At 37.3% G+C, this 17,050-nt stretch overlaps 1 protein-coding gene across 1 annotated transcript in view; it reads right to left on the bottom strand.

The window, feature by feature from the left end:
* Window positions 1-2,392: 2,392 nt before the first annotated feature.
* LOC139950532 (constitutive coactivator of PPAR-gamma-like protein 1 homolog) overlaps window positions 2,393-17,050 on the bottom strand; it is a 40,595-nt gene continuing 25,937 nt past the window's right edge. The window contains 5 exon segments of the mRNA XM_071949272.1: window positions 2,393-12,566; window positions 13,828-13,975; window positions 14,305-14,401; window positions 15,810-16,008; window positions 16,564-16,770. Coding sequence (XP_071805373.1) covers window positions 12,078-12,566; window positions 13,828-13,975; window positions 14,305-14,401; window positions 15,810-16,008; window positions 16,564-16,770 — 1,140 coding nt within the window. The 3' untranslated portion in view covers window positions 2,393-12,077.

Below are 17,050 nucleotides of genomic sequence, written 5' to 3'. Positions count from 1 at the left end.
GGCCGATCGTGTTAGTTCGCACAGTAAAAGGAAAACCACGCAATTTCGAGGCAAACTTGTGTGGATCATTGTGTTCTACTTTTAACACATCTTTCCAACCATATACATTTAATAACAAACGGTTACAAACGCTTTTTTATAGACCAACTCGTCCGATCCAAGGCAACGTGTTCCTTTAATAATTAATTCTCGGTCATCATAGCAGGTGTCACTAAAAAGAGTTTGTGTATTGAAATTCACTCCCCTCCCCGATCTCAGTGGACAAATAATATCCGTACATAAATAGTTGTGTAAATGTAGGTAGTTATGTTAGGTTAAGGAGAATGGACGATGAAGTGTAGATTCGTGAATAGAATGTACGAGCCGAAGGCGAGTACATTGTATTCACGAATCTACACTTTTGAGTCTATTCTCTGACTTAAACTATTCCCCCCATCGGTTAAGTAACAGTGTCAATGAATTGAATTTCTCAATAGTAAGAACACGTAGTTCGTCATGTACAAATATTTTACAAAATACATAGGTTATCGAGTACAACGTCAGTTTGTTCAGCTAACAATAAATTGTCTTACTAAAGTTATTTTTTTCTCAACTGGAAAGTGTTTTTGTAAATTGAAGAACTTGTTTTTCAGCTATGTTTTGATGCATTTCATGCCATTTTTTTCAGTTTGGAAAGATAGTAATTTGCAAGTTGAACTATTTACTAATCTTTGTAATGAATCTACACTCAACTGTAGATGAAGTGTAGATTCGTGAATGAAGTAGATTCGTAAAAATAATCTACATTTTCAACAATAGAGTGACGTCACAGAAATAGTTTAAAGTATAATCATCCTCCAAATTGCCCAATGGTACGGTAATCACCAAAAGCCGCACAAATTTCACAATAAAAAAATGTCAGAATTAACTGCCCAAGTGTAAACCACCGATGATCCGAATTAGACTCACTCTATGTTCTCCACAGGCATTCCGCAACAGAGGGAGGTAAAATGAGATATCAAAGACAATCATTGAGGCAGCCGTCACTTTCGGTAAACAGTATTGTCCAAAGGCCCACACTTCGTGTACCACAACTTATAAAAAATAACAAACCTGTGAAAATAGGCTCAATCGGTCATCAGAGTCGGGAGATAACGGGAAACCCACCCTTGTTTCCGCGCGTTTCGCCGTGTTATGGCATGACTTTGTGTGTTTACTATAAATCCGTAATTCTCGATGTCTCGATAACTTTTTTAATGTTTTCTCAAAAAGTAAAGCATTTCATAAAACAAAATTTCAAGAGAAGTCTTTTACCATTACCTTCTGTAAACCCTGTAATTTATTTGTAAATCTGTGATTTTTATTTTTTTTTCTGTTCCGAAAGTGTATAATGGCTTTTAAGGCAGTGGACACTATTGGTAATTGTCAAAGACTATAGCCTTCACATTTGGCGTATCTCAGCATGTGCATAAAATAACAAACCTGTAAAAATTTGAGCTCAATCCGTCATCGAAGTTGCGAGATAACACTGAAAGAAAAAAACCCTTGCAACACGAAGTTGTGTGCGTTTGGATGGTTGATTTCGAGACCTCAAGTTCTAAACTTGAGGTCTCGAAATCAAATTCGTGGATTATTACTTCTTTCTCAAAAACTATGGCACTGCAGAGGGAGCCGTTTCTCACAATGTTTTATACGATCAACCTCTCCCCATTACTTGTCACCAAGAAAGGTTTTATGCCAATAATTATTTTGAGTAACTACCAATAGTGTCCACTGCCTTTAATAAGATCGTGGATATTGGAGACACTTCGGATCGACTCTCAGGCTATATGGTGAGACACGGCAGCATAATAAAGCTGTTGTTCAGTACGCTCCAAACTTGAACATTGCGCAATCAGCATTAACTTTTGGGAAGTCCCAAGTTCTTTCTCGGCGCTCACTAACATTCTTGCTCTATGATTGAACTGCGCAACTCGAAGTGATGACGTCAGACTAAACATTATGTGAAAGCTGTGCAGCCGTATCTCTAAGGCAATTCAATTTATTAAAACTACACTGTGATCGACAACGGAAATTAGATCAGATCTTTGATGAACAACGAAGGTCGAGGCACAACTTCAAAGAGCATAAGCATAAAATGTCGCTAAGCACAAAAAACGATGCTTACCAGAATAAGGTTACCAGAATGAGCTAAAATACCATTTTCATTAACAGAATGTAACTGGTATTCTGTTAAGTTGTGCGGAGCAGAAATTTCGTCAGCTCTATGCATTAACGAAATTGTTCTCTGACCCAGTATTTGAAATCTTAGTTAAGTATTAACACAGCTACAGACAAGCGATGCATCGTCGATCTTTAAACAAAAGACACACAAAGAAAAGATTCACAGAAACAGTTTTGTTTTCTACTAAAGCTGAGTATATTCTTGCAATGTTAAACATCCAACAAGCTTCATACAAAAAAAAAGAACCTAGGCCATTGTACGTACACATCAAGACTTTATAATTATACGCTATGGCTTTTTAATAAAGAAAGGTGACTTGTCAACCAACCCGTTATACAACATATTCCGGTGGCTAGGTACTCTTCACAAGCCACGGCCAAAATTCATGAAGTCGCTAAGCCAGACATGCAACTTTCTAATTGCACAAAAGGGGATAAAATAGCTACCGATCACACTTTTGTGTAGTGTTTGTCAGGTTTCTATGGCACTGTTTTGAAAAGAAAAAAAAGAGAGGAAATCAGCTGATCAGATGACAAGTTGCATCTTTGGGGCTTTTGGCAAACCTCGCATGTTGTAAGCTGCGACTCCAGGCTCCATCCATTTGATGTACAAGAACCGAGCAAAAAGCACACTGCTCCAAAATTCACGACGGAGCCCAAGTCGGAGCCCAAGCAAGAGACGGGTCCCAATACACTCCAAGGACACTCCAGTTGCATTCCTGATTCCTGTAAAGCACAGCAATCTCCTTAACAGCTTCATGACATTTGGCACATTGTGAAAATAACAGTCAACGGCTTGAACAGGAGACAACATTTGAATTGCATCTGGAAACCAAGCGACTATCGACATGGCTTTGGCTTAAACACCTTCAACCATCAAGCTACAATGACTGACAATGCCCAAGCAGAAGCCAAAACCATAGCCAACTGGTTTCATCACGGCCTCCACATGAGTTTGCTTATAAATAGACTGGTACCTCTTTCACTGTTTTTAAAAGCATGCATGAGATTGAGTGTTAAGACAAGAACACAAGCTGAGCTTAAAATGGTACTTAGGTCGTGTCAAAATCAGCGACTACAGCTATGGCTACGATTTCCACGTCATTGCAAGCGTTTAAGTGGGTACGTTCGTTTACATTCCCCGGGTCGACCCCGGTGTGTGGCGTTTTTTTCCCCAGGACGAACGTGTGCAGATAATTACCCACGTTTGTCCTGGAAAAAAAACCCCGCCACACACCAGGGTCGACCCAGGGAAGCTAAGACGTCCTTGGCAACAAACTTAGCAACAGACGTGACGTAGCTGTAGCTGCAAATTCGGATACGGCCCGAGTCATATCAGCAGTGCACTAGCCAAGAAATTAAAAACCTGGTAACCGACCGAACGTCTTGTTCAACCCCGACTCCATTTCGAAAACACAAACCCTTCTTATGCAATCGCCATTGCTTCTTTCTCTTCAGCTGCATAGTACAAGCTACGAAACAACAGTTAACATGTGTACACAAAGTAACTGGTTTGCAGTGGTTTCCACAGCTCAGCTGCCTTGTGGTTTTTTAAGGTATTTTTTTTTAAGCGACGCTTGTAACAACTAAACATCAACCCCCTTTAATCCGAATAGAACCTCCCGTTTACAAACATGTGAATACATTGAACGTGTGCCGCCTTATTGGTCCTATCTCTAAGCCATATATTAGAGTTCTTGCAAAAATACAAAACCGACAATTGACACATTTTTTAAAAAGAAATATTACATGCTTCCGTTCAACTTCCAAGCCCTGCCCAGATGGCACCATGAAGTGACACAATAAACCAACAACTAGGTTTGCTGCAGGACACTTCGTGCACATTACGGCAACCATGTAACAAGAGACAAACAAGCGCAATCTCAACCAAATCTGATTTTGGTTTGTTGTTCTCAGCAAAAACTGTTTTGAGTTTTAATGGCAAATGCAAATATTATCGACACATAGGTTTGGTGTATTTGTTATGGCCTTTCAATATCGGACTCCGATCCTCTCACTTTTGTTTTGTACAACCCCCCTTTTTTGTTTTAATTCACACGCCAAATAACAGAACTTGGAAATGTTGACATTTCTTTTTGCACCATCAGTAAACTGTTCATTTAAAACATAAAACAGTGGCACATGCAACCCTTAGCCTTTCATTATGGACTTTTCTTTATAAAACGATTGTGCACAGCTGTTTCCCTACATTTTCCTAGTAAAGAAACATAAACATAATGACCTGATCCATGACAGGACAAGTTTAGGGTTGGTTGGAAATTCTTCAAGTTAAATATCTTAAATTTGAAAACAAGAAATGTCTGACGTTTCCAAATTCTGCCATATCCTCCAATACCACAGGCATTGCATGCCCAACATATCCTCCTCTACTTTACATTCAGTTCACTTTCTTAAAATTCTTGAGTGGTTCAACTGTATACAGAATTAAAAATCTTACAACACTAAATACTACTTCTTGTTGTCATGCATCTCAATATCTTGCACATACATTATTATTAAGCAGACGAACAAAGTTTCAAATGCTGGAGATGCCATACTAAACCTAACAAAGCTGCCATTATATTAACTGTGGAGTAAGTAAATTACATAAAAGCAAAGCTTTTCGAAAAGTCACATTTTTAGTTTCACTTATTAAAACGAGCATCGTTTGAAATCAATCACACTCAGTGATGCCCAACTTGACAACATGAGAAAATGCAAGGCGCCTCCCCGGGGGCAATCATTATTTCCGTCAAGACGACCCTTCACGTATACAATCGTTCACTGAAAGAACTTGACAGTAAAGTATGGGTTAGGCATTTCCTTTTAGACTTACAAAAGCAAATCACTGGGTATTTGTTAGATTCTGCGACGACAATAATGTTTTTGTTTGATATGAAATGACTTTAATGAGAAACTGGGATCAATGGATGATATCTTCCATCAACGATGAGATACTTTGAAACGCTAGGTGGCAGCAGACTTACCAGATAAATTGACATTGCTTACGTGTTTCTGAGCATGCGCACAATGGATTTACCTGGTAAGTCTGCGGCCACCTATCGTTCAAAAAGTTCTCGAATGATTTCCACATAGATTTATTTTGGTATACATCTGCTACTTAGTAGGTGGTTCAAAGGGAAACTAATCAAATGATCAGAATTTCCTAATAATACTCTCAATTTAAATGTGATATGCAAAGTGAAATAAAAACTGAATTCAAAGAGCCCAATTTCTCAAATACACCTCCCAAAACATACCCCTTTCACGTTACTGATGGACTGAACCATTATCTTCAGGAGGTAAGTTATATCACTGTGTTTCTGGGAGAGGGATGATTTAATTATAATAGTAAAAACAAAAACAACCATCACATGAATGAAGCATGCAAAGCTAAAATTAGCAATGTACACAATCTATTACTGTTTGACATCCGCAGATGTCATAAAAAAAAATAATAATAATAATTAAACCAAAAAAAATAAAGGTTTCACAAAAACTTAAATGGTGGCTTAAAACAGTTATGACATTTACAAAATAATGAGCAAGCTGCACACAGTGCAGTCTGGTTGACTTAATTCCTCTCCTATTAAATAGATACAAGCAAATTATTAATATGCAAATGAACATTTACAAAAACAGTTTATATTTTGATTAATGCCGTAGTTTTTTTTCGTAGGAAGGATGGTTGTTGTGATTTAGTTTGAATTTTTGGAGGTTTTAACAGAATGGACACACCCTTACAAAGAGTTAAGTGCAGCATTTTCTGATCAGTCAACAATATAAATATTGATTAAACAAAGTCAATCTCGTTTATTACAAATCTAGCAACCTCTCTACAAAGCCAAAACTGGAATGTTACAATTGCCAAGGGTGTCGTCACAAATAGAGAACCAACATAAACATCACGGTGTTAAAAACAACACACAATTGTAATTACATTCGCAGAACTTTGTGTTATTTTAACACTCAATGGGGTAAATGTTTAATCTTTTTTGGCATCTATAATGTGATAAAGCCCATGATGTAAACTTAACACTCTAGCTTTTGTAGTGAGTGAAATAAACTTCTGCTGAAAAACCAGATTTTCACAAACCAGAATCGAGTTGACCAAGTCAAAGATCGGAAAGTGTACAGCTTTTGAAGGATTTGGTTCATTGAAATAATGGAAGATTGATAGATGACACGGATGTAGATGACATTGGTAATGATCGGGAATAACAAAATTCAACAGATTTATTTGATATGAACACTTTAACTTTTTAAAAACAGGATTCCAGTACAAAATTCCATCTGAAACACTGTAAAACCGGCAGCCGATTTTACGAAATGTAGGATTAGTTCTATCTCGAGTTAGGACGAGTAAGTAGTCCCGTAGTCCTAACTTAGGACTAATCTTAGGGTTTGCATGTTACAGTGCAGGGCTGGGACTCGTCCAAAGTCCTAAGATTAGTCTTAAGTTAGGAAGAGTTTTATGAAATCGACAGCAGGGCGTTATGCATTCATCCATACAGATACAAACATGGGCTGGTGTATGCTACCCTTTCCCTCTCAAATTTACTGTGCGCAAATTCCGATGACATTTGGTGCTGCCTGTGTACTGTGCACATTCGAAACCACATTATAGGGTATATTTTGTCTTGTAACATCAAATAATAACAAAGTATTATTAAACATAACGGGTTTAAGGACAAACTATTTTTTTGCATCCTAGCTATAAGGGAAACAATATCAATGTTTTTAAGAGTATCTTTAGAGAAAAACAAATGCTTAAAACTTACATTGGGCACGAATTTCACGATTTTTTTGTAACGTTGTGGTTATCTACTTTTTAGTATTTTTCTTTTTTAAATATGCCTACAACTATTTTCTTTTTAATTATTATACTTTACATAACTAAAGGACTGCAAAACGTGCTCTTAAGATGAGCAAAATGGAGCTATCGCTAGTTGATAATATTATTGTCCTACAAGCAAAATGTATGAAACCTAAAATGAAACAATTAACAACATTTAAACGAATAATCAAACATTTCTGATGATGATGTGCTAAACTGAAGAAACAAGTGTTCATAGTGAGGTGGCCACGGCCAAAGTGGTTTAAATTTATGGTTCTCCATTTCACAACCCAGGACTTGAGGTACCCCTAAATAAATTCCGGACCATGAAGACATTTCGAACAAAATTAGAACGCGTCCCAGTTGCAACTATAAAGCATGATAATTGCTAAACATTTAAAAAAAATTCCCATAAAACATATCAATAATTCACTCTGTGAAACAGTGTATATTTCACTAATTGACTGCTAGTTAAAGGTTTAAGGATATAGTCAAATAAAAAAACAAATAATAACAAAGAGTTTGGATATTTCACATTTGAAGGGATAGTCACATAATGGAGGTAAACAAAATACAAATAAAAATTATACCCAATAAAAATAATAATTATCTGGTGAATTCACCCTCTTTTAACTCAAAGGAAAATGAACTTTTAGACATTAACACCAAAAGCACTTTATGAAATCCTTCGCAATTCAAAGACTTTAAAGTTTACAAGAAGGCTTTAAGTGGATAATAATAAGCATGCATTCTAAACTATGGGGAACTTGGTCAAATAAAACCACTTTAATAAGTAAAAACTACTTTGTTGTTTCTCTTTCCAAAGAACACAGTTGCTAAAAATCCAACAACCAGGTTTTACAAAGGACAGAAAATATATAAGCAAAATACAGCTTGCTAGGGGAAAATAGCTACTCTGGGGGGGGGGGTAGTACTCGATTACCATTATTTGTGTCCTGAATAAATCTAAATGAAACAATTTTAAAAAGAAAAAAAGAAAAAAAAAGAGCTATTGGAGTGATACAGGGTTCTTCAAGGGACAATCTTGGTGCCTATTAGTCAAGTACATTGCATGCAATACTTCAATAACCCATAATCTATTAATGATGAATCATTTTAACACATCTTGATCTACATATCATTACTTATCACAACTTCAACTATCAGGTTTTTATTTTTCATATTTTGTTTTTCCCTCATTTTCTTTTTTAAATAGGATATTTTTGACTTGCAAACGGTGGCATCTCCCTGAAGATTCACTATGTTTTCTAGTTTTAAACATGCAATAATATGCAAATTGAACACATGAATTATTCAGTGTGTTGGGGGACAAAGTTACAATGGCTGTTTACAACAAAATGGGGGGGGGGCACTACAATTATTTGAGCAACGCATATAGCTATGCGTAGCTATGCGTTACATGAATTAAGTTTGGCATCACCAAACACAGTATGTTCAAATAAGCCAATGTACACTAATGGAATGAAATGTAGCAGCGTCTCAATCATCACAATAAATTGTTAAAAAACAGCGATTTTCACGCAAATAAATATTAAGCTTATAATTACAGCCGTGAGTAGACAAGCAATTAGTACAGCAATATCATGTGACACGGTGATCCAAATTTTAAATAATGCGCTCTGGCGACAAGTTAGATATTAATGCATAACATCCAGAATATTGAGTGAAGAGATGCGCCACAAATACACAATTTACAGACAAATATTAAACCAAGTGTCACAGTAAAAGTGTACTGCTCTACTGATTAAAACATTTCCCAAATTCAGAAAGCTGTAGATGTTCGCTTAGCAGAGAAAAATCTTGCTTACAAGTATCAGGTTACCAGCTAAACAAGCTGTGTGATATGCACCAAAGTGCAGTTGGTTCCCTGGTGGTACATAACAAAGAATTTTTTTAAGCTCCGTTTCCCTGCTGTGACAGCTCTGTGCGCCAAGTCTAGTTAAATAGAGCTGTTTGGTGGGAAAGAGTTCTCATCAAATTCATTTCATCATTGAAACAAAACAGACCAATCATTATACACTAACAGATGTTTGGCTGGTAACCTATTTCTACTTAGCGTAACTTTTGCTGTTAACCAGTTCAGTGAAACTGGTCCCAATCACACGTTTGCCAGGTTCATACGTGGAAGTAGTACAACAAATTCAAAATTGATCCAGTGAAATTTCATTTCAACATGAATAAGTTTCTCCCCGACTTCCAGACGTCACATTTTAGCATTGAGCACCAAGTTTGAACCAACAGTGTACAGTGACATTGTTCCAGACACGAGAAACGTAGTGAGTCCCGATTACAACCACAACAATCAGACGTCAATTTTGTTTCTTTTTCCTTTCTGCATTATTATAGTTGCATAAATAGAACAACACAAGTAAAAAGTGACACCACAAAAAAAAAACCAGTCACTTTCTAACCTGTTGTCTGGTGTCAATAACAAAACAAGTCAAGTCACATCTACCGTACCGGTTAAACATTTTTAAAAGCGATTTCAGAGTCGGTCGTCATGAGTTCAAATAAATATCAAAAACACCACTAGCAGTTTTGCCTCAACCATCTGATGGGGTAGTATTTTGCATAGATGCAGCACAATAACCAAACTTCAACTTTGGGTAAAATGTTTCCATTAAACTAATAATGCTTCTAGAATCCTATTTACTGCTTGAGCACGGAAGATATCTAAGCATGCAAATGACCTTGCTTACCAGAAAAAAGGGTTACCAGTTAAAATAACATGTGATGTGTAGTGCTTTTAACTGGCTCCATGCTTAATTCTTTAGTGAGTAATATCTTCTGCTTAAACCTTACTATGAAATCAGACACTGGGTTCACTATAGGCGTCTTAAGATTTCCAAAACCTTCACCCAGAAAGTTTTGATTATTTGGGAAATAAAGGTAACCTTGTTTGGAGTTTGAGAAATTGAAGGTCACAATTTCAGATTCCCCCCCCCCCAACAGAAACAGCCACTTTTCACAATCGGCTGAATATTTCACTACACAAAAGGCGAAACAAAATTGACAAGCTACTATTTTAGTTTTGAATAAAATATGGGCCTTTTCTACTCTTAACAGTTTTTTTTTTCTTGCATTTGTCACTATTTGGTCTGCATTGTTGTAACTGCTGTGTGTATCAAACTAACACAGCAGTCTCAACTTGGAAGAATATACCTGAATGTTCCGTTTAAAAATTCGGCTCAAGGCAATATTTGTTCGGTTCGATTAATGGTACAAGGGGGGCTTATGAAATTGGGGAGTGTTAATACAAAAACTGTACTGTGCTGCATAGAATATCAACCATCAAAAGATGACATCTCAGGGAAAACAAGTTCTCACCAAGATTTATGTTCAAAGGCACTGAAACACAATGTGCATAATGTTATTTAAGTGGCCTTGCTATTGGCGCCTGCATATTAGTGTTGTGTGTTTGTTTACGTCGTCGGTGCTTCCCGAATCGTAGTTACATGTCCGATACGTTCGCAAACATAAGAGGGCTCCATTTATGGCGACCATGCACAGGGAAATGAAACAAATAAAAATCAGACGGGAACAAAGAAAATTTGCAATATCTTTGTGTAAATCGGTCCCAACCAAGAAAAATGTAAGTGATGAAGACATTTCTCTTAAAAAATTAATATTTGTAAAATTTACAGCCATTGCGTGATCTTAAAAGAACTTGCTGTGTCCAAAATATATTGACAATATTGAGAGTTCCTAGGCTGTAGCAGCGGGTCTATTTTTAAACAACAGCTTTACAAAGCTTCGTAAATTCCCGCATCTTGAAACTGAGCTTAGCTTTAAACTCAGATACAGTTTAGTCAGAAAATCAGCAACGCAGCACAACAGAAAGATCCAAACATGCGTCTGGTCATGGTCGCCATAACGTATCCCCGTTATGATTTAAAAACGTCTATGAGTACTATACGGTCAAATGGGTTCATAAAAGACATTAATGGCGCATCAGATTGTATGGCACTTTCGGAAGGCAGTTTTAAAGTGGAAAGAACGGATTTACTCCGTCAAGTGTACACAGCCTACACTGCTATGATGCTTACTAGTGTATGACATTCAGGTGCTCTCCGTATCTCAGATGTTGTTCCAAAATTACCAAGTTTAAGCGTAACTGACTCTTAAAGGCACTGGACACTAACTGTTCTTTGAAAATTACCAAAGCTGTCCAGAACCTTTCATTGTTTATCTTGGGTTGTTTCATTTTTTTCTTCTCATAACTTGAAAGTAAACAGCTACCGCTACGGCTAGACCGCCTGATTGACGACTATGGACACGGCTGATGAAGCCAACAGCAGTAGCCGCAGCAAAAAGCAGCTCATTTTTGACATAGCTCAAAAAGGAACCCACAGTCATGTTACATTTTGTGACACACAGTGAAGTCTACCTCAGCAATGTTTAAACACAACTCTCATGCTTGGTGAAAACAGTCCAAAGTTAACTTACGGAGGATAAGCAAATGTAACTATGGACTCAAGCACAGAAATCAATCCTTCTTCCGAAAGATGCATAGGTGTCCAAAACAAAAAAGAGAAGGGAATTTTGAAAAAACGTTCTATCTTCCATTAATGTTAAAGGTCACAGAGGTCGCAACCCCTTGACAGAAAGCTGATGTGTGATGGATGGATATAAAGCCACTCGAAGTATTACAAACTACCTCAATTAATGCTCCTATTACAACACGCCCACCTCAAAGTTCAGACAAAAGATCTAAAGTGAGGGGAAACGATTGGTACAAAAATTGCAGTCCCTTAAACCACTCAAGAATTTTGTGCAGTTCTAACCAACAAACTTGTCCTCTCCTTTTCTTATTTCATAAGAAATCATTGCTTTTCCGTTCTTCATTTTTATTTTTTTGTTTTTTTATTATCTTCTTTTTCAAAGTTTTTTTTTTTTTATAAATTCGCCAACATCCATTCAGCACACATCAATCCAAAAAATATCAACTCTCATCCTATGTTTTAACAACCATCCATACAAAAAAAAAAAAGGAAAAAAACTGAGTCCTACGGAAGGTCTAAGGGACCTTTGGCTCGCTGTCTGAGTGCAACCCACTGTGGTCGACTCCTCCGTTATACGGGGGTCCTACATGGGTACCGGGAAGGTCGTAACCACCCTCATGGTAACTGGAGACAACATCATCGGAGGTTTCTTGAAAGTCTGTCTGACTAGGGTTGTAGTCTGTACTCGGTGACAGAGTCTCCTTGGCGTCGCTGAACGCACCAGCCACGTCTTCTTCTGAGCTGCTAGTGTCGCTGACCGAGTCAGACGTGATGAGTTTGCCCCGCCCTTGGGTGGAGTAATCCTCAACGCCAGCTCCACCATCTTCAAGATCACCGCCCCCACCAGGTGATGGGTCATCCGACCCTTCAATGGTCTGGCCTCGGCCTCTTCCCTTGCCGGGTACTATGCTGCCACCATCACCATTATTCCTTTGGGTTTTGCGAGGCTTGGGCTTGTTTTGGCGCCTGTAGGCAAGGCTAGGGTCTCCAAATTGGGGAGGTTGCTGGAAAAAGAAGTCAAGAAGAAACTTTAGTGTGCATAGCAGGCAACTTATACTTGCATGTAAATAGCCAGGCATGACATTTTAGCCCTTAAAAAAAGAAAAAAAGAGGACAATAGATTGAATACTAAGCTTGGGCGATATCGACTTATTTGATTCACGTAATAGTATGTGCAATTTTTTGTTTTATCTTATTTCATGTATTTGTTACTGGCACTAGCCAGTTTGCCCTTTTAATGTATAAAAACAGATTGTAATTCTTAATGTTTTTTTTGTAATTTTTAAACATTTCGATTTTTTATGAATCTCTGTATTTTAAACTCAATTCAGCTTGTAGCTGCGATGTTTGAATGTGTTTTAATAAACCAATAATAAGAATATCGCCGACAACATATCGCGATATTCGATATAATCGTGATTAATTAAATTTGACATCATCAGTCTTCAAACTCCCAGTGTAGAAGAGACAGTCATAGCATAAGAGAGGTGTTCTAATGACCTATTCTTCTGGTTTTACTCCAAACCTATGGGGTGCAAGATGTCTCAGCTAGGAAATACATAGCGATATTGCGATACTTAATCGATATCGCGATGATATTTCGATTAAAACCAAATTGATCTGATATCGAAATCGTTTCCAAATTAGTATATTCGATAATATCGTGATATCACCCTTGTACTCAATGAGTACAAGAGGTGACCTGCATGCTCATAATGGTATAGTAATTAAAGCCATTATACACTTTCGGAACAGAAAATAAAATAAAAGTTCACAGATTAACAAATAATTACAGAAGGTAATGGTTAAAGACTTTTCTTGAAATATTTTGATTTTATTATTTTTTTATTTATTAAATATACAGGTCTGTGAGCGGGTCATAAAAAATCCGCTTTAAAGCGGAGATTTCACAGGCCTGTATATATATCCCAGGGGATAATGGTTTATTCACAACATTTCACAAAAACGTACACCAGATCGTCAAAACAAACATACAGTATTAGTGAAAGCAAGACACAGCGAATTTAAAGAGAATTAACCCTTAGAACATTAATCCTGGAAAAGAACAGAATAGTGATCCCATTTATGATAGAAACTGGCCAACTTATTGTTACAGATGAAACAAAAAATTCCCTTTAAGCCTTTTTAAAGGCTGTTTAAAATATACAAAAAATTCAGATTCTTCTGAAGACAAAATGGAAATTGAATGGGATGAAAAAACTAAAATGATCGCGTCGTAACAAAAATCTTGATTTGAGGACTTACCCTGACATCTTGAACTCCCCACATTTGCTGCTGAGGGCCAGGAGGGAAGTAGCCGCTCATGGCGCCGTTGCCATAGTGACCGCGTCCCATTCCTCCTCGATGATTTGGTCGCCCGCCTCTCACTGCGGTGCTAGAGCCCGAGTACATTCTACAGTAGGGAACCAGACCAAAATTTAGTTAGCACAAGAATAAATTAATTCAGATAATGATGATAGGAAAGAGGAAGACGAGGTTTGTTTTTAATTGTTTCAAACAAAGGTTGGAGGAACACCTCAATGAATGAATATTCGTTGAAAAAACTTGACCAGGGGCCCGAGTTTCATAACGCTGCTTTCAGCACAAAACAGTAGCTCAGCATATTAAGCAAAGAATAACAAAATTATGCTTAGGTTAATAGAGTTTGAAAAATAAACTCAATGCCTACAGCACCATAGCTCCTATAAAAATTTGTTCCATAGAGTGAAACGGTTTGCTTACCCTCGTCCCCTGGATCCGTCACTGCCGGCCCATTCACCCACAACAACCCCAGCCACCTCCAGTCGCCCACCAGGTCCTCCTGTAGGAGGGCGCTTGCCTACAAGGACAATGGAAAAAACAGGGACAACAAGGCGTTAAATTGTTTAAGTCTAAGAATATCAAGAAGGCAATGGCTTCCACAGGCTTTTATTTTTATTAAATTGAAAAAAAAAAAAAAAAAAAAAAAAAAAATGATCATAAAGAGTAGGTCAACATTTAATATTTTAAACAACGTAATGATTTATCTTCCACTAAAACATAGCCCATGTGCAGGCTGGAAACAATTATTTTCTTGTACTAAACATAGTATTAGTTATTAAATAATGAATATAGGCCTACATGTATAAAGTAACAGATAAACTACAAAACCGATTTTCATTCATACAAACTAATTTTTAAGACTCTTAAGTTGAATGCAATAATTTTTTATAATTATATTTACATGCCTACAAAAGTCTTGTCTACTTATATTTATCAATTTGAATGTTGATAATACACAGTTTAATACAAAGCCCCTTATCCCAACCGATGGCGTCTCAAAGCGCTCATTAGTGCTTTAGCGATATCGCCTTCATACACAAAATTATTTCATAATTTGTTTAAAATTTCTCAAGGAAAAACAAAATGCACATAAGAATATGAAATTGAACACAAAAAATGGAAGGTTGAAATCATAAAAAAATAAAAAATACCAACAATGCGCATTTAAAGTTTGGCCTATCTGTCATAAATAGCACACCAACTGTGGTTGGTTCTGCATGACATTGTGAAAGCAACATCCTGTAAATAAAACATCAAAATGAATCAAGGTTCTCCCATGAACAAGCTCACGTATCGGGTCGATATGCGCAAAAGACTGGCCGATTACATATCACAAAATAAAACCATTCAAAATGCTTCTACATGTAGTAAAGCCTTTTTAAAAAAAACAATCATGAACATCAAGTAAAAACACTTTCAGGACCTCAGTTCAAATCAGGGTACTCCTGCCAAATTTGCAAAATCTGGGTCCAGAATACACCCCACCCCCTCCTCCCAACTAGTTTTGAATAATCCTGGGGGGAACCTGGAGATGTAAAAAGGTGAGAGCATACAAGTGGCTGCCAGATCCTACCAGAAACACAGAGGCAACCCTTGCCACTAGTAAAGATCAGGTTGGCTCAGTGGTTTCTTTCTCTGCCTTTCACCTCTGTGGATCCTGGTTCCAATCCTTACTCGGACCAGAGCCTTGCATGTGGATTGGGTTTTCAGGCCCTACCTGAATGTTCAGGTTTTCCCCATTTGGGGTTTTCCTTCCACATCTCAAACTGAGCATTTCTTCTCGTTTCCGATGCATCCTTTTATTGGTGCTACATGTGCTGTTGGATGTGTAGTAAATAGTTACTGGGACCTATGCCCAGAACTCCTATTTGGTCCACAAGACCATTCCGCCACGACACATCTTGGAATCACAAACCACTACTTACCAGCCATCCCTCGGCCTCGCCCCATCTGCGGAGGCATTTGAGGTACCGATGCCCCAGCCGGCCTGAAGTTGTAGTAACACTCCTGGTGCGGGAACTGATTGGGGTACCCCATAGGGGGCATGACCGGCCGGGCAAAGTCGATATGAACCCCCTCTTGGATGCATTGCCTCATACGCTCTACTTTACCAACTTGGTCCATCTGGGGAGGGCAGAGAAGGGGTCAGGGGTTAAGTGAAATAGACAGAAAAAGAACAATTTTATTTGCATACTTAACTTGCCTTTTTCAAGATGTCTGTTTTCTTTCTTGTTTTTCTTTTCTTAACTGTGCCTTAAACACTCAGCAGGGTAGATATGTGCACATTGCAGGTCTGTATTATTATTATTATTATTATTATTATTATTATTATTATTATTATTATTATTATTATTATTATTATTATTATTATTATTATTATTATTATTATTATTATTATTATTATTATTATTATTATTATTATTATTATTGTTATTGTTATTATTATTATTATTATTATTATTATTCAACTCAATTCAACTTCAATGTTCCTACCATGGAGGAAATTTACTATGCATACATGCAATACTTGAAATAATTAATTATACACAATCAAAAGTAAACTACTGGAAATAAATTAGATTAATTAATAAACAAACACACACTATAAACCACAATGGAATCATACTGAAACCAACTGAACAACATCTTATTATTACTAATATTCTTAGTATTGCTTACTTTTCCATCACAGAGATCTCTGAGGTTGCTGCCGGTCATGGCCCGGTGGAGCTTGTACTGGAAGAGTTTCCCATCAAAGTACAACCACGGACAGCAAAGCTCCCAGGGGATGGGGGCGCCAGAAGCGTCGTTGGCTAGCAACGCCGCCTCTACACCACGCATGAAGATTGCTGCCAGCTGCACACCACGTGCTGTGATACTCGGCACCTGGTCGGACATTGGGAGACAAATAATTATTGCAGAATCATTGACAGCATCATGGTTAAAAAAAAAAGATTCACAAATTCCCGGAACAGTTGATCCATCTTCGTTGGTTGTGAAAAGATCATGTTGCCTATTTTCTACGCTTAATAGCAAAGGAGTATGAGAAGTGTTTAAACAAACATGCAATCTCACGCTTGGTGCATATTTACCTGTAACACAGTCAGTACATGTCCATAATTCATTTACAATCGTTTAGTTTCTAAGTGCCCGCATAGCCATTGAG

The sequence above is a fragment of the Asterias amurensis genome, chromosome 2 (assembly GCF_032118995.1).
Source record: "Asterias amurensis chromosome 2, ASM3211899v1".
Classification (NCBI taxonomy): Eukaryota; Metazoa; Echinodermata; class Asteroidea; order Forcipulatida; family Asteriidae; genus Asterias; species Asterias amurensis.
Note: the sequence above shows the minus strand (reverse complement) of the source record. Positions and strands in the feature narration are given on the sequence as shown.